The sequence below is a fragment of the Heptranchias perlo genome, chromosome 8 (genome assembly GCF_035084215.1).
Source record: "Heptranchias perlo isolate sHepPer1 chromosome 8, sHepPer1.hap1, whole genome shotgun sequence".
NCBI classification, from domain to species: domain Eukaryota; kingdom Metazoa; phylum Chordata; class Chondrichthyes; order Hexanchiformes; family Hexanchidae; genus Heptranchias; species Heptranchias perlo.
Genome location: NC_090332.1, coordinates 66899061 through 66919651, shown reverse-complemented (window position 1 = coordinate 66919651; position 20591 = coordinate 66899061). Strand labels below are relative to the sequence as shown.

General features: G+C 42.0%; 1 protein-coding gene across 6 annotated transcripts in view; it reads right to left on the bottom strand.

Annotated features, from left to right (window-relative positions):
- The window catches only part of afdna (afadin, adherens junction formation factor a), a 269000-nt gene that overhangs the window by 91849 nt on the left and 156560 nt on the right, over positions 1-20591 (bottom strand). For 3 of the 6 annotated variants that reach the window (XM_067989221.1, XM_067989223.1, XM_067989224.1), the window contains exons 13-16: positions 11437-11498; positions 10425-10630; positions 6362-6382; positions 5834-5979 (exon numbers count right to left, since the gene is read on the bottom strand). In XM_067989221.1, the coding sequence (XP_067845322.1) occupies positions 5834-5979; positions 6362-6382; positions 10425-10630; positions 11437-11498 (435 nt within the window). The remainder of the gene's footprint in view (positions 1-5833; positions 5980-6361; positions 6383-10424; positions 10631-11436; positions 11499-20591) is intronic. The other 3 variants (XM_067989222.1, XM_067989225.1, XM_067989226.1) reach the window with 1 other exon arrangement.

Sequence of the window (20591 nt, the reverse complement as noted above, 5' to 3'; positions counted from 1 at the left end):
GGTTGGACTTTTCTCAGTAATTTTTTTTCAATTTTGCATATCATTTGTAATACAGTATATTAATGGTTTAAAATTAAACAAGCTAAAAATTACAAGGTCCAAAAAGTAGTCCATCCATCAAATGAAGCAAACTAAGTCAAAGCATTCCATAAAAAAAACATTGCCTCCATTGGTCCCATTAAAAAATACTTCATTAGAATATTTCTCTGCAATTCCAAATTCCATTTATACAGAATATAACTTTTAAATGGTAAACCATCTGAAATCTGACAGCATGCATCTTAATCAATTAAAATGTATGAGTACTAAACAATATCTTTTCTTTGGCTAATACTTGACATAGAATCATAGAAAATAGGAGCAGGAGTAGGCCATTCGGCCCTTCGAGCCTGCTCCACCATTCAATATAATCATGGCTGATCCTCTATCTCAATACCACATTCCCGCTCTCTCCCCAAACTCCTTGATGCCTTTTGTGTCCAGAAATCTATATAGCGCCTTCTTAAATACATGTGACTTGGCCTCCCTGAGTGAAGAAATTTCTCCTCATCTCAGTCCTAAATGTCCTACCCCATATCCTGAGACTGTGACCCCTCGTTCTGGATCCCCCAAGCAGGGGAAACATCCTCCCTGCATCCAGTCTGTCTAGCCCTGTCAGAATTTTATATGTTTCAATAAAATCACCTCTCATTCTTCTAAACTCAAGTGAATAGAGGTTGAGTCGACCCAATCTCTCCTCATACGACAGTCCTACCATCCCAGGAATCAGTCGGGTGAACCTTCGCTGCACTCTCTCTATGGCAAGTATATCATTTCTTAGGTGAGGAGACCAAAACTGTACACAATACTCCAGGTGTAGTCTCACCAAGGCCCTGTAATAACTGCAGTAAGACATCCTTGCTCCAGGTGTACAAGGACACCCAGGTCCCTTTGTACATCAACATTTCCCAATCTATCACCATTTAAATAATACTGCCTTTCTGTTTTTCCTACCGAAGTGGATAACGTCACACTAATCCACATTATACTGCAACTGCCATGTATTTGCCCACTCACTCAACTTGTCTAAATCGCTTTGAAGCCTCTTTGCATCCTCCTCACAACTCCCACTCCCACCTAGTTTTGTGTCATCAGTAAACTTGGAAATATTACATTTGGTTCCCTCATCCAAATCATTGATATATATGGTGAATAGCTGAGGCACAAGCACAGATCCCTAAGGTACCCCACCAGTCACAGCCTGCCACCCCGAAAAAGACCCATTTATTCTTACTCTCTGTTTCCTGTCTGTTAACCAATTTTCAATCCATGCCAGTATATTACCACCAATCCCACATGCCTTAATTTTGCACACGAACTTCTTATGTGGGACTTTATCATAGGCCTTCTGAAAATACAAAAACACCACATCCACTGGTTCTCCCTTATCGATTCTATCAGTTACATCCTCAAAAAACTCCAATAGGTTTGTCAAACACTATTTCCCTTTTATAAATCCATGTTGACTTTGTCTAATCCCGTTGATATTTTCTAAGTATCCTGTTATCACATCCTTTAGAATAGACTCTAGCATTTTCCCTACCACTGATGTTAGGCTAAACGGTCCGTAGTTCCCTGTTTTCTCTCTCCCTCCTATTTTAAACAGTAGGGTTACATTTGCCACCCTCCAATCTGCAGGAACTGTTCCATAATCTATAGAATTTTGGAAGATGACAACCAATGTATCCACTATTTCCATGGCTACCTCTTTTAGTACTCTGGGATGCAAATTATCAGATCCTGGGATTTATCGGCTTTCAGTCCCATTAATTTCTCCAGCACTATTTTTTTTTACGAATACTAATTTCCTTTAATTCCTCCTTCTCACTAGTCCTTTGGTTCCCTAGCATTTCTGGGAAGTTATTTGTGACCTCTTCCGTGAAGACAGAACCAAAGTATTTGTTTAATTGCTCTGCCGTTTCCTTGTCCCCCATTATAAATTCTCCCGTTTCTCACTAAGGGACCTATATTTGTCTTCACTAATCCAATCCAGCCAATTACCGCCCCATTAGTCTACTCTCAATCATCAGCAAAGTAATGGAAGGTGTCATCGACAGTGCTATCAAGCGGCACTTACTCACCAATAACCTGCTCACCGATGCTCAGTTTGGGTTCCGCCAGGATCACTCGGCTCCAGACCTCATTACAGCCTTGGTCCAAACAAGGACAAAAAAGCTGAATTCCAGAGGTGAGGTGAGAGTGACATCAAGGCAGCATTTGACCGAGTGTGGCACAAAGGAGCCCTAGTAAAATTGAAGTCAATGGGAATTAGGGGGAATTCTCTCCAGTGGCTGGAGTCATACCGAGCACAAAGGAAGATGGTCGTGGTTGTTGGAGACCAATCATCTCAGCCCCAGGACATTGCTGCAGGAGTTCCTCAGGGCAGTGTCCTAGATCCAACCATCTTTAGCTGCTTCATCAATGACCTTCCCTCCATAAGGTCAGAAATGGGGATGTTCGCTGATGATTGCACAGTGTTCAGTTCCATTCGCAACCCCTCAAATAATGAAGCAGTCTGTGCCCGCATGCAGCAAGACCTGGACAACATCCAGGCTTGGGCTGATAAGAGGCAAGTAACATTCACGCCAGGCAATGACCATCTCCAACAAGAGAGAGTCTAACCACCTCCCCTTGACATTCAACGGCATTTCCATCGCCGAATCCCCCACCATCAACATCCTGGGGGGGGGGGGGGGGGTCACCATTGACCAGAAACTTAACTGGACCAGCCACATAAATACTGTGGCTACAAGAGCAGGTCAGAGGCTGGGTATTCTGCAGCGAGTGACTCACCTCCTGACTCCCCAAAGCCTTTCCACCATCTACAAGGCACAGGTCAGGAGTGTGATGGAATACTCTCCAGTTGCCTGGATGAGTGCAGCTCCGACAACACTCAAGAAGCTCGACACCATCCAGGACAAAGCAGCCCGCTTAATTGGCACCCCATCCACCACCCTAAACATTCACTCCCTTCACCACCCGCGCACCGTGACTGCACTGTGCACCATCCACAGGATGCACTGCAGCAACTCACCAAGGCTTCTTCGACAGTACCTCCCAAACCCGCGACCTCTACCACCTAGAAGGGCAAGGGCAGCAGGCACATGGGAACAACACCACCTGCATGTTCCCCTCCAAGTCTCACACCATCCCGACTTGGAAATATATCGCCGTTCCTTCATCGTCGCTGGGTCAAAATCCTGGAACTCCCTACCTAACAGCACTGTGGGAGAACATTCACCACACGGACTGCAGGCAGCGGCTCACCACCATCTTCTCAAGGGCAATAAATGCTGGCCTTGCCAGCAACGCCCACATCTCATGAACGAATAAAAAAAAACTAATCTTTTGCTTTTTACATACTTGTAGAAGCCTTTACAGTCCACTTTTATGCTCCTTGCAAGTTTACTCTCATATTCTCTTTTTCCTCTCTTGGTCCTTATTTGCTGAATTCTAAACTGCTCCCAATCCTCAGGCTTGCTACTTTTTCTGGCAACTTTATAAGACTCCTCTTTGGATTTAATACTATCCTTAATTTCTTTTGTTAGCCAGGGTTGGCCGCTTTTCTTTTGTGTTTTTGCGCCAGAAAGGAATGTGTAATTGTTGCAATTCATGCATTCGTTCCTTAAATGTTAGCCATTGCCTATCCACTGTCATGCCTTTTAATGAAGCTCCCCAATCTATCATAGCCAACTCACTCCTCATACCTTTGTAGTTTCCTTTGTTTAGATTTAGGACCCCAGTTTCGGATTGGGCTACTTCACTTTCCATCTTAATGAAGAATTCTATCATGTTATGGTCACTCTTCACGAAAGGACCCCGCACAATAAGATTAATTAACCCCTTCTCATTGCACAATACCCAATCTGGGATAGCTTGTTCCAACAGTCTCAACATACTGGTCCAGAAAACCATCTCGTACACACTCCAGGAATTCACCCTCCACAGTATTATTGCTAATTTAGTTTGGCCAGTCTATATGTAGATTAGTCACCCATGATTACTGTAGTACCCTTGTTACATGCATCTCTAATTTCCTGTTTGATCCCATCCCCTACATTACCACTACTGTTTGGAGGCCTATAGACAACTCCCACTAGCGTTTTGTGTCCCTTGGTGCTTCTTAACTCCACCCAGTCTGATTCTACATCTTGATTTTCTGAGCCAATATCCTTTCTCACTATTGCTCTGATTTCATTCTTTATTAACAACGCCACCCCACCTCCTTTTCCTTTTTGCCTGTCCTTCCTAAATATCGAATACCCTTGGATGTTCAGCTCCCAGCCTTAGTCACCCTGCAGCCATGTCTCCGTAATTGCAATTATATTGTATCCGTTTACATCTATTTGCGCTGTTATTTCGTCTACCTTATTACAAATGCTTTGTGCATTTAGATACAGTGCCTTTAGATTTGTCGTCTTAACATTTTTAGACATCTTAACATTTTTTTGCACTATGGCCTTATTTGTCTTACCATTTTTCCTTACCCGACCCTATTTGTTGGTGCACTCTTTTGTTTGTACGCTCTGTCCCTTCCTGACACAATCTGGTTATCCTTACCCCAATCACTTTCCTGCACTGCTTCCTTGTCTTTTCTCTTTAGCATTCTAGATTTCTCTCCACCGGGCTCCCCCCTTTTATTTAGTTTAAAGCCCTATCTACCTCCCTAGTTATTCAATTCGCCAGAACTCTAGTCCCAGCATGGTTCAGGTGTAGTCCGTCCCAACGGAACAGCTCTCACTTTCCCCAATACTGGTGCCAGTGCCCCATGAATCGAAACCCACTTCTCCCACACCAATCTTTGAGCCACGCATTCATCTCCCTGATCCTATTGCCCCTATGCCAATTTGCTCGTGGCTCAGGTAATAATCCAGAGATTACCACCTTTGTGGTTCTGCTTTTTAATTTAGTCCGTAGCTGCTCAAACTCTCTCAGCAGAACTTTTTTCTTAGTCCTACCTATGTCGTTGGTACCTACGTGGACCACGACAACTGGATCCTCCCCCTCCCACTCCAAGTTCTTTTCCAGCCTGGAGGAAATGTCCTTAACCCTGGCACAGGGTAGGCAACATAGCCTTCGGGACTCATGGCTGTTCTCTGCAGCCAGGAGCATAACAGGCAGCTAAAATCTGTCATCTAATTGCACTCCACAAGTACAAGTAATTCAGAATGGAGGCAAATATACCTAGATTAGGTTAGATCTAGAAGGATGTTAAATTTCGTAATAGCGAAAGTATCAGGCCAGTTTTCAACAAAAAAAAAAGAACTTTGTACAAATATTCAGTCAAGTATTTTGTGCCAACATTCAAATTGATTGCATTTCTAAAAAACACAATTGGTGCTACTACTAATTATTTGCATATGTGTTTTGACAACTCCTGCTCTCCGCTTCCTAATGTGGCAGTGAGGACAATTTATAAAAGCAATCCATGGTTCTGGTTCACTATACTGACAAAGTACCACAATGTGGCTCATGAGGGAAGTGAATTTCTACCGAGGATTTTCAAACTTAAAAACTTTTAATAGCAAGATTAAAAAATATTTATATCATAGTTGCTAGGCATTTCCTAATACAAACTGTATTTGTAGGAAGAGTTGCAGGGACCAGATGGGGAGAGACATGGTAGCACTGGAAAAGTACTGCTATTTAGTCAACTTTCTTGGAAGGTTTGGGGGGGGGGGGGGGGGGGGGGGGGGGTAAAAGTCACAAAATGGAATTAGCCAATTCAGTATATGCCTTTACTGAGAGGAGAAGATAGTGGAACATCACATTGTTAGTGTTTTAATTTTCATACTTGAAGGCCATTTGCACCAAGTGAGCCAAGACATCCTGTGCATCTAGGGTGATCCGACTCAGATCTCTGTCCTGTTTGATAAAGTTGAGAAGTTCTGATGCATTTGCCATCCAGAAGGCAAGTGCACCTGCAATATTCTTCTGTTTCTGTAATGATCAAAATAGTAAGTCATTTTTGAGGATTTTCTTTTTCTCGTCTACATGATGATCAGTCTTAATTGCAACCCCCTGACCGCAAGAGCCAGGCTAGGCAATGTTAAACAAGGCTAACAAAAGAACAGGGCCACAGACATCAAGCAAAAGAACTTGGGCTGAATCTGTACATCACCACAGAAAAGTGCATTAAGCAGATAAAATGAAATGCCAACACAGTTGTGCAGTCAAGTTTTTAGTGCTGCATGTTCCAATTGCTAAATGAGTGTTATGTACCGTTCAGTCCAGCCACTGGCTTTGTTGTTTCTGATATGGAGAAGCATGAGAAACTGAGCTAAGCGGACTGCTGGGAACAGTTCCCAGCAACATGTCCTACCTGTTCATACTGTGCTATATCCTGCAGAAAAGGGAACAGGAATCAGGCAAAATAGAGAAAAAAATAACAGTCACGATGTACACAAATAATGATTAATATAATGCAAAACATTGCATAAAATTAAATTTAATTATGAAACTACACAGACAAGTTATAACACAAACCATCTCAACTCTTATGACCTAGAAACAAACTTCCACAATGCGTGTATATTAAGTTGTCACTTTGTAGTGAGGCAATTTCCTCTACCTGGGGGGGCGGAAGGGAGAGAGAGGTCATCACTTTTGACACTTTCCGTAACAAAATTGAAAGCAAATATTTGAGTTTTAGAATTTAAACTGAAAAATATATTTATTTTGGTCTTTGAGATTTATAGGCGTATAAAAAATGATATTTGTCCATTCTTAATTTCTAGAGCAGTTTATTTTGCATCAATGTATTAGTGATGCATAATGGCAATAAAACATGTTAGCTTTCCACAGGTTTTTGCTGATGTAAAACATACTGACACAATGTCAAATAAAGGCATTTTATGCATAAAGTACATCAAAAAAATCACTGTAGATTTACAAGGAGTTGAAGAAGGCAATGCTGAATTACCATAATTCCATGAAAATGTCCTAACAGATCTTTTTAAAAAAAACTGAAAAAAGGTCGCATATATTTCTCGCAGAAGGCTAACCAGTTACTTTGCCCACAAATTAAGTCGTAAGAATGAAAATAAGATGCTCAAGATGTTATCATGCGAATTGCTTAAAAAAGACTTCTGCATACATAGCCGATTTGTCAGGTTTATCCATCCCCACACAGCTGACGTGTCAGGCTTATCCAATGCACATTATAGCCAGACGAATCAAATTGGCTGCAGAGGTAGAAAGTAAGTCTCTGCACCCTAATTACCCTCAACTCAGTACTCTGAAACAGCCCTGGTGTGATTGACTCATTTCATAGAATCATAGAAAGTTACGGCACAGAAGGAGGCCATTTGGCCCATTGTGTCCGTGCCGGCCGAAAAAGAGCTATCCAGCTTAATCCCCCTTTCCAGCACTTGGTCCGCAGCCCTGTAGGTTACGGCACTTCAAGTGCACATTCAAGTACTTTTTAAATCAGTTGAGGGTTTCTGCCTCTACCACCCTTTCAGACAGTGAGTTCCAGACCCACCACCCTCTGGGTGAAAACATTACCCCTCTAATCCTTCTACCAATTAATTTAAATCTATGCCCCCTGGTCACTGACTCCACTAGTAAGGGAAATAGATCCTTTCTATCCACTCTATCTAGGCCCCTCATAATTTTATACACCTCAATTAAATCTCCCCTCAGCCTCCTTTGTTCCAAAGGAAACAACCCCAGCCTATCCAATCTTTTCGCACAGCTAAGATCCTCCAGCTCTGGCAGCATCCTCATAAATCTCCTCTGTACCCTCTCTAAGTGCAATCACATCTTGCAAAAATCACATTTGTCGGATTTGTTAGAATAGTTTTACATCAAATATCTCAGACTTGTAATTCCCAGAAATACTGAATTTCCTCCAGAGAAACCTAACTAAACTGACCCTCTGCTCCCTATACCTCCCTGACTCAATGTACTTTGAAGAGCTCAGAAGAAAATGATAAAGCAAGGTACACCAGAAAAAATGGATGGTATTGTAATTTTAAGTCACAAAAACATCAGCAAGTACTATTGAGTTAGAGACAGCGCCCAGACAAATCAAGAAAAATAGAAACTAGTTACAATCTACTTTGGGCATGCACAATTTATCCAATTTGCCCAATTGTCCGGACAAATCATATCTACTATAAGTGGAGTGCAATATCCTAGGTGAGTGTTACTACAATCCTGTGGGTTCAGTCAAAACAAAATTGAATATATTTCTTTCATAATGGGTTAATAAAAAATTGAATCAGGACACGGTCAGGAATTTGTTTACATTAGAAGTGTGCAAGTTATACATTAATACATAAAACATCTTAATGACTGCTTAAAATTGTGCTAATACTTAAATCAGGTGGTTTTGAACATTGAATAGGCAGAGTACATGATACTGAGCCAAGAGGTGGATTAATGTGTACAGTATACTTAAACAGTCAATAAAAAAGGGACAAATATTATTTTAAACTTTCATTGAAAACAATGATAATCCACCAATTTCATATTCTTACCAAAACTAAAAACGTGTCTAATTATTACAAGCACTCAAAATTATGCGAGTTAATTTTAGGATTTTGGATTTCAGGTTATCTAAATTTGAAACTGCCATTTAAAACATCAAACTGCTCCGTTTAAAAAGCTACACTAAAGCAGCTATAGTGAAACACAGGAACATTAAGTACAGTACAACTTGGGGGGGGGGAGAAGAGATAGGGAAGTATATAGTGGTGTCCCCCAGAGGTCAGTATTAGGATCATTGCTCTTTTTGATATATACTAACCACCTGGACTTGGGTATACAGGGTATAATTTCAAGTTTGAAGATGACACGATACTCGGGCATTTAGTAAACTATGTGGAGGATAGTAACAGGCTTCGAGAGGTCATAGCCAGACTGGTGAAATGGGCAGACACATGGCAGATGAAATTTAACTCAAGTATGAAGTGATACATTTTGGCAGGAAGAATGAGGCAAGGCAATATAAACTAATTTTAGTACAATATTAAAGAGGGTACAGGAACAGAGAGACCTAGGTGTATGTACACAAAGGAGGCAGGACAAGTAGAGAAGGCTGTTAAAAAAGCATATGGGATCCTAGGCTTTATTAATAGAGGCAGAGAGTACAAAAGCAATGAAGTTATGCTAAACCTTTATAAAACACTCGGCCTCAGTTGGAGTATTGTGTTCAATTCTGGGCACCACATGTTAGGAAGGTTGTCAAGGCCTTGGAGAGGGTGCAGAACAGATTTACTAGAATGGGACCATAGATGAGGGACTTCAGTTATGTGGAGAGACTGGAAAAGCTGGGATTGTTCTCCTTAGAGCAGAGAAGGTTAAGGAGATTTAATAAGTGTTCAAAATCATGTAGGGTTTTGAGTGAGTAAGTGAGGAGAAACTGTTTCCAGTGGCAGAAGGGGCAGTAACCAGAGGACACAGATTTAAGGTGATTAGCAAAAGAATCAGAGGCGACATGAGGAAACATTGTTTTACGCAGAGTGTTGTTATGATTTGGAATACACTGCCTGAAAGGGTGGTGGAAGCAGATTCAATAACAACTTTCAAAAAGGAATTGGGTAAATACTTGAAGTGGAAAAATTTACATGGCTATACAGAAAGAGCAGGGGAGTGGATAGCTCTTTCAAAGAGCCGGCACAGGCACAATGGGCCGAATGGCCCCCTTGTGTGCTGTAACCATGAACCACTCTTGGTTCTATATTCAGTAATAGTGCTAGAAACCAAAACAGTAAATATTACATTAGTGTACCAACAAAGCATGTTTGTTCCTAAAACTGCCTATAAAACACGGTATTTTAATGAAAAATGACAGTTTAAAGCAGCCTTCTTTTCTGGTTCTATTGAGAAAAAATGCAGGATATTCCTGATTTACTAGACCTATAACTAGGACTTGTACTTGAAATTTTTTGTTAAAAGGCATATTTCCAATCTTCATTTTTTTTCCCTGTCCCTTGTGGATAAAGTATGATCTTCAGTGAGTGGTGCATTAACACCATAACACAAAGTAAGGTGTAAGCTGTAGCTTTCTTTCATTACCATAATCAGAGATCACAGGCCTGACTAGGGAAGGAACTCCAATGATTGTTGTTGACTTTTGTGACAAATGTAGCAATTGCTACAGTAACAGCACCAACCCAATACATTTCAGATTTGCTTTAAAAGTGATTTTAATGTCTGAAAGTCCATTAATAAAAGAATATTTATTTCATGAAAAAATACAAAGTTGTAAAATCTTAAGCCATTTTATTGGTTAAGCTACAGAAATTGTATTTTAAGTCTCAGTAAATGTTAATATGTCCATCACAAGTGATAATTATTTATCCTAATCACTGCAAAACTTGTTTTCAATTTCACATTTCATGTCATCAATTCAAGCATCAGTGAATCTTAAAACTCACCTGAATAACTCCTTCCATCATGCTAACCATCTTGTTAACTATCGCAATAACTTTATGGGTACGTTCAGAAGGGCTCATATCAGGCCGGTACTGGCTGGACAGGACATATCGACAAGTCATATACAGTACATATGTAGGAGAGAGCTTGAAATGGACAGTAGAACTATTAGTATAGTTAACAACGGCAGATAGGAAGGCATCTTCAGCTGTAAAACAACACAAATGCTTAGTTACTATCTAATCTAATACAACTCTAATCCACCTAAAATGTATTTTATTCAATGACTAGTTTTTATTTCAAGTAATTAGCTGGGATCTTAAAAGAAAGAACTTGCATTTATATAGCACTTTTCAAGTCCTCAGGATGTCCCAAACTCCTTCGCAGCCAATGGGGTATTTTTGTAGTGTAGTCACTGTTGTAATGTAGGGAAATGCTGCAGCCAATTTGTGTACAGCAAGGTCTCACAAATAGCAATGAAATAAATAAATCAGATAATCTGTTTGAGATATTGGATGAGGAATAAATATTGGTCAAGACACAGGGAGGCCTCCCCAGCACTTCTTCGAATATTGCCATGGGATCTTTTACATCCACCTGACAGGGCAGACCGGGCCTCGGTTTAATGTCTCATCTAAAAGACGGCACCTCCACCAGTGCAGCACTCCCTCAATAATGCACTGAAGCGTCAGCCTAGATTATGTGCTCAACTCTAAGGAGTGGGACTTGAACCCACGACTCAGAGGAGAGAGTGCTACTCTTGAGCCAAGGCTGACACCTTAAAAATACAACTGCTTTATACAACTGGACACTGTGCTTACTAATTTTAAAAACAGGAACAAATGTATGATTGGGAACATTGAGATTAGAATACCAGCAATTATATTGTAAAATAGAAAGCTCATCTACTGGGGAAATATTGTACTTGGGGCCACACACATCCTGGATAGAATTTCATTCTTTATCTATAACCTGCAACATGTGCATCTACTGTAAGCAATTGTAGTTACTTACAGCTTTCTCTGAACTCTATAGTTGCTGGCAGAGTCAGCGCAGCACCTTGTACATCTTGTGGTCTGCAAGAAGAAAGTGCATTTTCAACAAACCGAATAATGTACATGCAGTTAATCCCCCTGTCAATAGATGCTGACCTCTCCAATGGTTGTGCAGTTGTAGAATTATACAACATTTTTAGCACAACACCATGATGACTAAACTAACCGAAGTCTGCATGACACAAACAACTCCACCCAATTACAATACAATAAACATTTGGTCTAGAACGGTTTCAGCTTCCATGGAGGTTTATCTTCATGGCACTACAGTATTGAATGTAAAACCAGATCTGGATTTGCAATATTGATGAGCTTGCACTTTCATTGTATTGCCTTTTCCCAGCTACACTGTACATCTGCTACAGAGTACAACTTCAATAATAGAAACCAAGACATCAATTCCTACGGGTACTTCAAAAAATAAAACCATTACACCAATTATTGGTTTTCTTAAATGAAATTTTGAACTTGCAAATAAAAAGAAAAATCTGCAAGTATTGGAAATTTACAATTATAGAAAGGCGGCCATTCAGCCCATCCGCGCCGGCTCCTTGCAAGAGCAATCCAGCTAATTTCCCTCCCCCACCTGTAGCCCTGCACATGTTTTCCTTTCAATTATTTATACAGTTCCCTTTTGAAAGCCATGATTGAATCTGCCTCCACCACCCCCTCAGGCAATCCATTCCAGATCCTAACCATTCACTGTGTAAAAGATTCTCATGTCATCTTTGGTTCTTTTGCCAATCACCTTAAATCTGTGTCCTCTGGTTCTTGACCCCTCCGCCAATGGGAACAGTTTCTCTCTATCTACTCTGTTTAGACCCTTCATGATTTTGAATACCTTTATCAAACCTACTCTCAAACCTTCTCTGTTCCAAGGAGAACAACCCCAGCTTCTCCTGTCTATCCATGTAACTAATGTCCCTCATCCCTGGAATCATTCTAATAAATCTCTTCTGCACCCTTTCTAAGGCCTTCACATCCTTCCTAAAGTGCGGTGCCCAGAATTGGACACAATATTCCAGGTTATGGCTGAACCAGTGTTTTATTATAAAGGTTCATCATGACTTCCTTGCTTTTGTACCCTCTGCCTCTATTTATAAAGCCCAGGATCCCGTATGCTTTTTAAACCTCTCTCTCAACCTGCCCTGCCACCTTCAATAATTTGAGTACGTATATCCCCAGGTCTCTGTTCCTGTACCCCTTTTAGAATTACGCCCTTTAGTTTATATTGCCTCTCCTCATTCTTCCTACCAAAATGTATCACCTCACATCTTTCTGCGTTAAATTTCATCTGCCATTTGTCCGGCCATGCCACCAGCCTGTCTATTTCCTCTTGAAGTCTATCACTACCCTCCTCACTGTTCACTACACTTCCAAGTTTTGTGTCATCTGCAAACTTAGAAATTGTGTCCTGTACATCCAAGTCCAAGTCATTAATATACATTAAGAAAAGCAGTGATCGTGGTACCGACCCCTGGGGAACACCACTGTACACCTCCCTCCAGTCCAAAAAACAACCATTCACCACTACTCTCTGTTTCCTGTTACTTAGCCAATTCTGTATCCATGCTGCTACCGCCCCTTTTATTCCTAAGGCTTCAATCTTTATGACAAGCCTATTGTGTGGCACTTTATCAAACGCGTTTTGAAAGTCCATATACACCACATCAACTGCAATGCCCTCATCAACCCTCTGTTACCTCATCAAAAAACTCAATCAAGTTGGTTAAACATCATTTGCCTTTAATAAATCCATACTGGCTTTCCCTAATCAATCCACACTTGTCCAAGTGACTCCTAATTCTGTCCCGGATTATCGTTTTGAAAAGTTTCCCCATCATCGAGATTAAACTATTGTTAGTTGTTGGGTTTATCCGTACCCCCTTTTTTGAAAGGGTGTATATTTGCAATTCTTCAGTCCTCTGGCACCACCCCCCTACCTAAGGAAGTTTGGAAGATTATGGCCAGTACCTCCGCAATTTCTACCCTTACTTCCCTCAGCAACCTAGAATGCATCCCATCCAGACTGGATGATTTATCGACTTTAAGTATAGCAAGCCTTTCTAGTATCGCCTCCATCAATTTTTAGCACATCCAGCATCTCACTTACATCTTTCACTGAGACTCTGGCAGTATCTTTTTCCTTGGTAAAGACAGATGCTAAGTACTCATTTAGTACCCCGGCCATGCCCTCTGCCTCCATGAGTAGATCTCTTTATTGGTCTCTAATCGGCCCCACCTTTCCTCTTACTACCCACTTACTGTTTACATGCCTATGGAAGACTTTTGGATTCCCTTTTATGTTGGCCGTCAGTCTATTCTCATACTGTCTCTTTGCCTTTCATTTCCTTTTTCATTTGCCCTCTAACTTTCTATATTCAGCCCGTTTTTTTTATTCGTTCATGGCATATGGGCGTTGCCAACAAGGCCAACATTTATTGCCCATCACCAATTGCCCTTGAGAAGGTGGTGGTGAGTCGCTTTCTTGAACCGCTGCAGTCTGTGTGGTGAAGGTTCTCCCACAGTGCTGTTAGGTAGGAAATTCCAGAATTTTGACCCAGTGATGATGAAGGAACGGCGATATATTTCCAAGTCGGGATGGTGTGTGACTTGGAGGGGAACATGCAGGTGGTGTTGTTCCCATGTGCCTGCTGCCCTTGTCCTTCTGGGTAGTAGAGGTTTGGGAGGTGCTGTTGAAGCCTTGAGAAGTTGCTGCAGTGCATCCTGTGGATGGTACACACTGTAGCCAGTGCGCCAGTGGTGAAGGGAGTGAATGTTTAGGGTGGTGGATGGGGTGCCAATCAAGCGGGCTGCTTTGTCCTGGATGGTGTCGAGTTTCTTAAGTGTTGTTGGAGCTGCACTCATCCAGGCAAGTGGAGAGTATTCAATCACAGTCCTGACTTGTACCTTGTAGATGGTGGAAAGGATTTGAGTCAGGAGGTGAGCCATTTGCCGCAGAATACCCAGCCTCTGACCTGCTCTTGTAGCCACAGTATTTATATGGCTGGTCCAGTTAAATTTTTGGTCAATGATAACCCCCCAGGATGTTGATGGTGGAATTCGGCGCTGGTAATGCCGTTGAATGTCAAGGGGAGGTGGTTAGACTCTCTCTTGTTGGAGATGGTCATTGCCTGGCACGAATGTTACTTGCCACTTATCAGCCCAAGCCTGGATGTTGTCCAGGTCTTGCTGCATGTGGGTATAGACTGCTTCATTATCGGAGGGGTTGCAAATGGAACTGAACACTGCAATCATCAAACATCCCCATTTCTGACCTTATGTTGGAGGGAAGGTCATTGATGAAGCAGCTGAAGATGGTTGGGCCAAGGACACTGCCCTGAGGAACTCCTGCAGCAATGTCCTGGGGCTGAAATGATTGGCCTCCAACAACCACTACCATCTTCCTTTGTGCAAGGTATGATTCCAGCCACTGGAGAGTTTTCCCCGATTCCCACTGACTTCAATTTTACGAGGGCTCCTTGGTGCCACACTCGGTCAAATGCTGCCTTGATGTCAAGGGCAGTCACTCTCACCTCACCTATGGAATTCAGCTCTTTTGTCCACGTTTGGCTGTAATGAGGTCTGTAGCCAGGTGGTCCTGGCGGAATCCAAACTGAGCAGTGAACAGTTTACTGGTGAGTACGTGCTGCTTGATAGCACTGTCGACTGCACCTTCCATCACTTTGCTGATGATTGAGAGTATATTGATGGGGCGGTAATTGGCCGGATTGGATTTGTCCTGCTTTTTGAGGACAGGACATGCCTGGGCAATTTTCCACATTCTCGGGTAGATGCCAGTGTTGTTGCTGTACTGGAACAGTTTGGCTAGAGGCGCAGCTAGTTCTGGAGCACAAGTCTTCAGCACTACAGCTGGGATGTTGTCGGGGCCCATAGCCTTTGTTGTATCCAGTGCACTCAGCCGTTTCTTGATATCACGTGGAGTGAATCGAATTGGCTGAAGACTGGCTTCTGTGCTGGTTGGGATATCGGGAGGAGGCCAAGATGGATCATCCACTCAGCACCTCTGGCTGAAGATGGTTGCAAACACTTCAGTCTTGTCTTTTGCACTCATGTGCTGGGCTCTGCCATCAGAAGATGGGGATGCTCAGAGTCTACTCCTCCCGTTAATTGTTTAATTGTCCACCACCATTCACGACTGGATGCGGCAGGACTGCAGAGTTTTGATCTGATCCTTTGGTTGTGGAATCGCTCAGCTCTGTCTATAGCATGTTGCTTCCGCTGTTTAGCATGCACGTAGTCCTGTGTTGTAGCTTCACCAGGTTGGCACCTCATTTTTAGGTACGCCTGGTGCTGTTCCTGGCATGCTCTTCGACACATCAATGAACCCAGGGTTCTCACTTGTAATATCAACCTGTCATCACTGCTTCAATTTACTCTCCCTCTCTAGTCATCCAGGGAGCTCAGGCTTTAGTTGCCCTACCTTTCTCCCTCGTGGGAATGTATCTAGACTGTACTCGAACCATCTCCTCCTTAAAGGCCGCCCATTGTTCAATTACAGTTTTGCCTGCCAATCTTTGATTCCAATTTACCCAGGCCAGATCTGTTCTCAACCCACAGAAATTGGCCCTACTCCAATTGAGTATTTTTACTTTAGAATGGTCCATGTCCTTTTCCATCGCTATTCTAAATCTTAAGATATGATGATCACTGTTCCCTATATGTTCCCCTATTAACACTTGCTCCACTTGGCCCGCCTCATTCCCCAGAACCAAATCCAGCAATGCTTCCTCCCTCGTTGGGCCGAAAACATACTGGTTAAGAAAGTTCTCTTGAACACACTTCAAAAATTCCTCCACCTCTTTGCCCCTTATATTACTATCCCAGTCTGTATTAGGATAGTTGAAGTCCCCTGTAATCACTATTCTATGGCTTTCTCACCTGTCAGTTCCCTTAAAATTTGCTCCTCTATATGCTTCCCACTAGTTGGTGGCCTATAGAATACACCCAGTAGTGTAATGGCACGTCTATTGTTTCTTAACTCTAACCAAATATATTCTGTCCCTGACATCTTTTCTCTCCAGCACTGCAATATTCTCCTTAATCAATACTGCCACCCCACCTCCTTTCTTTCCTTCCCTATCTTTCCTGAACACCTTGTATCCAGGACTATTTAGTACCCAATGCTGCCCTTTTTTGAGCCAGGTCTCCAATATCGCCACGACATCATGTTCCCATGTGGCTATTTGCGCCTGCAGCTCACCAACCTTGTTTACCACACCTCGTGTGTTTACACACATGCACTGTGAACCAATCTGAGACTTTCTTGTACTCTCTCTGTCTGATCCCACCTAATACCGTACTATTTCTTATTTTAGTGCTATCTTTCTCTCCCTATCCTTTGCACACCTTGTTTCTCCTTTCCAATGCTACATCCTGATGCCCATCCCCCTGCCAAATTAGTTTAAACCGCCCCCCACCCCCACAGCACTAGCGAACCTCCCCACGAGGACATTGGTTCCAACTCCATTGAGATACAACCCGTCCGACTTGTACACATCCCACCTCCCCCAAAACTGGAATCTAAAGCGCTCCCTCCTGCACCATCTCTCCAGCTACGCATTCATCTTCTCTATCTTCCTATTTCTATACTCTCTAGCGCATGGCACTGGGAGTAATCTGAAGATTACTACCTTTGAGGTCCTGCTTGCTAATCTCTTTCCTAGCTCCTTAAAATCTGCCTGCAGAACCTCATCTCTCTCTCTACCTATGACATTGGTACAGATATGGACCACGACCCCTGGTTGTTCACCCTCCCCATCCAAAATGTTCTGAAATCGGAAATAAAAACAAATATTGAGAATACCCAGGTTGATCAGCATCTCAAAAAAAGGACAGGTTAACGTTCTGGGTATAGATCCTTCACTACAACTGGAAATTGGAAGATAAGTGAGCCGAAACAGGACTGAACAAAATAAAAGGGGAAGGAGGAGGAGGGAGGGGGGAAAAAAGAGATCAGAAATGCTGACTCCCGTCACAAAAAGGCAGTTATTGGGCTGATCAGGTTTTTCAAAAAGAAAGAGGACAAAACTGGTGGATGTAACACAAAGATCTTGAGTGAGGCAAAAAGGCATTAGAACAAAGGGCAGGAAGTAACTGATGCAAAGAAAAATACACAAAAAAAGATAAGGGGGAAATTTGAAATTAAAAATGCTGGCAAGTTACAGCAGGTTTATCTAATACAAAGATAAAAACACTCCTCAAAGATATTTAATGAACATTGTAAATGCAAGTTGTTTTAGCTTTTTAAGATAAAGTCCAAACTCTACTTTTTAATATATAGCACCTTTGATGTAGTAAAATGTCCCAAGGTGCTTCACAGGAGCGCAAACAGATTTTAAAAAGGTTGTGATCCATCAGTTTTGGAAATGCACTACATGTAAAAAGTAAACTTACATATCCATAACTACAAAGATACTGCTTACATAATACCCTACCACAGAATTCACAAGATATGCATTTCATATGTGGCACATCTATGAATTACATTCCAATTTTAATAATGGCACAGAAACCGATGGGTGTAGTGGTTCATTATGTACAACTGTCTAGTGCACTTCATTATACATTAATTTTTTCGCATATATGCTTTACTCAGTTTTACTATTTACATCTTGATGCAACACAAACTTATCCTCAAAGCCTTTTTAAAAACTTTGCTGGGGCAGAGGTGAGGGAGGAAAAAGTGCATGGATAAATGGCTTAAAAACCTCAACTATTTGGTGGAATCCACTTGTAGTGGTCACTGCTTGGAATGATCTGCAGATATAGTGATCAAATCCTGCTTGTATTGATCAGTCTGCTGAAAATCCAGTTCAGAAGCTGTTAGTTCAGAGAAGGTAGCAGTGTACAAATGCCTTGTTGAGCAGCTACAAACCAAAGACTGATACTTTGAGCAGGGTATGGGTTCAGTTGCTTATATTGCCAGTGAATAGCATTGAACTGCTGGGTAGTGCCGACAGCAGTCATTTGCATTAATCCAAATTAACTTTTAGAGCCAACAGCACACACAAGGGGACAAGGCTCATTATTTTTTCCATTTATACTGGATACTAAATTCACACTTGCTGTATTAAATGCAGCAATTCTTTGTTAATTGTTGAACAGCAATGGAAGTTTACATATCTGTTGGGCAAGCTGTCAAAAAGATAGATTTAGGAGACAAACCCTTTACAGGCTATACATGAAGAACTGGTAAAGAGCACCTATATTGCTCAGAGGACATAAAGCAGGTGATGGGCTATAACAATTCTCTGGTCTTTGGTAGAAGAGCTGAGGAAATTCTCTGTACCTTTACACAAAGTATGAATTGGATTTCTCAGGCCAGAAGATTGTCTTGGGTAATGTCACATGGGCATTCATAATCTTTATTAAAGTAGTCAAGCAAATGTCAGGAGAAGCATCAACTGCAGACTCAAATCTGGACCAGTGGAACTGTTGTATCTGCTTCAATGAATACTCAACATGCTTGAGAACTATGGATATTAGGTGATATAAAAGGATTGAAGCAGCCTTCAAAGGCAGTCTAGTCACATTAACACTCTGACCTCAGAAAACTGATGTCATTGCTGGCATGTATATGAACTGGTTAGAGAATTACAAACTGCAAAGAACTTCAACACCCTTATCAAGCCAAACAAGGAAGTGCAGAGCATATATCAACTTGAGCTCCACTACTGGTTATACTTCAAAATTTACTACAACACTATCCTGATCTGGGGAACGAATCACTCCAACTTGGGAGTATCATGGGAGACTCAGCTACATGGGGGCACAAGTGTAGAAATGCAGTAGTTATAGGGGATTCGATAGTCGGGGGATGGACAGGTGTTTCTGCAACCGCAGATAAGAGTCCCAAATGGTGTGTTACCTCCCTGGTGCCAAGGTGAAGGATATCACTGAACGGGTGCAGGACATTCTGCAAGGGGAAAGGGAACAGCCAGAAGTCGTGGTCCATGGTGGAACCAATAACAAAGGTAGGAAACGGGTTGATGTCCTACAGACAGGTTTTCAGGAGCTAGAAAAAAAAATTAAAGAACAGGACCTCAAAAGGTGGTGAGTACAGAAACAGGAATATAGTGCAGGTGAATGCGTGGCTGGAGAAGTGGTGCAGGAGGGAGGGCTTCGGATTCCTGACGCATTGGGACCAGTTCTGGGGCAGAAGGGGCCTATACAAGCCAGACAGGTTGCACCTGAACAGGGCTGGGACCAATGTCCTCGGGGGGAGGTTAACTAGTGCTGTTGGGGAGCATTTGAACTCATTTGGCAGGGGGATGGGCACCAAAATGAAACATTAGAAAGGAGAAACAAGGGAGGGGAACCAGGATGTAGCAGCAGAGAAGAGAGACAGGGTGCATAGAAAACTAAGAGGGTCAAACAGCAACAGAATAAAAAGTGTAGAAAGAGCAGGAATTAGATGGAGGAAAAAAGCAAAGCAGACTAGCATGGTGTTGGAATGCAAAGAGTGTTACAAATGAGGTTGATGAGTTCTAGGCACAAGTTATCATATGCAGTTATGACAGTGACTATAACAGAGACCTGGATTAAACATGGGCAGGAGTAGGAAGTAAAAATTCCTGGCTGCAATGTATTTAATGGTATAGGGAAGGAAAAAAGAGGGGGGTGGCAGTATTGATCAAGGATAATATTACAGTTCTACAGAGGGAAAATATACTAGAGGGCTCAAAGACTGAATCTATTTGTTTAGAGTTAAGGAACAGAAAAGGAGCTGTTACATTGCTGGGTGTTTACTATAGACTCCCAAATAATGAGAAGAAGGATTTGGAGGAGCAAATCTGTAAGCAAATTTCAGAGAAATGTAAAAATAATTGAAAGAAGTAGGTTAAATCAAGCATAGAAAATACTGGTTCGCCTAGTGCCATGCATCTTAGCATGAGGGCGGGTGTACGTAGGAGGGCAAAGGTCCGCATCTCTGAGGAAAATAATTTACGGAAACCCAAGAGATCATTGAAAGAGTGCTGAGGCATTAGAAGAGTGAAAAACACTAAGATTCAAGAGGCGGGTTGTCCTAACCCAGTATAAACATATTAAGACCTGATAACGGGGAACTGCTACGTAAACACTAAGACATTA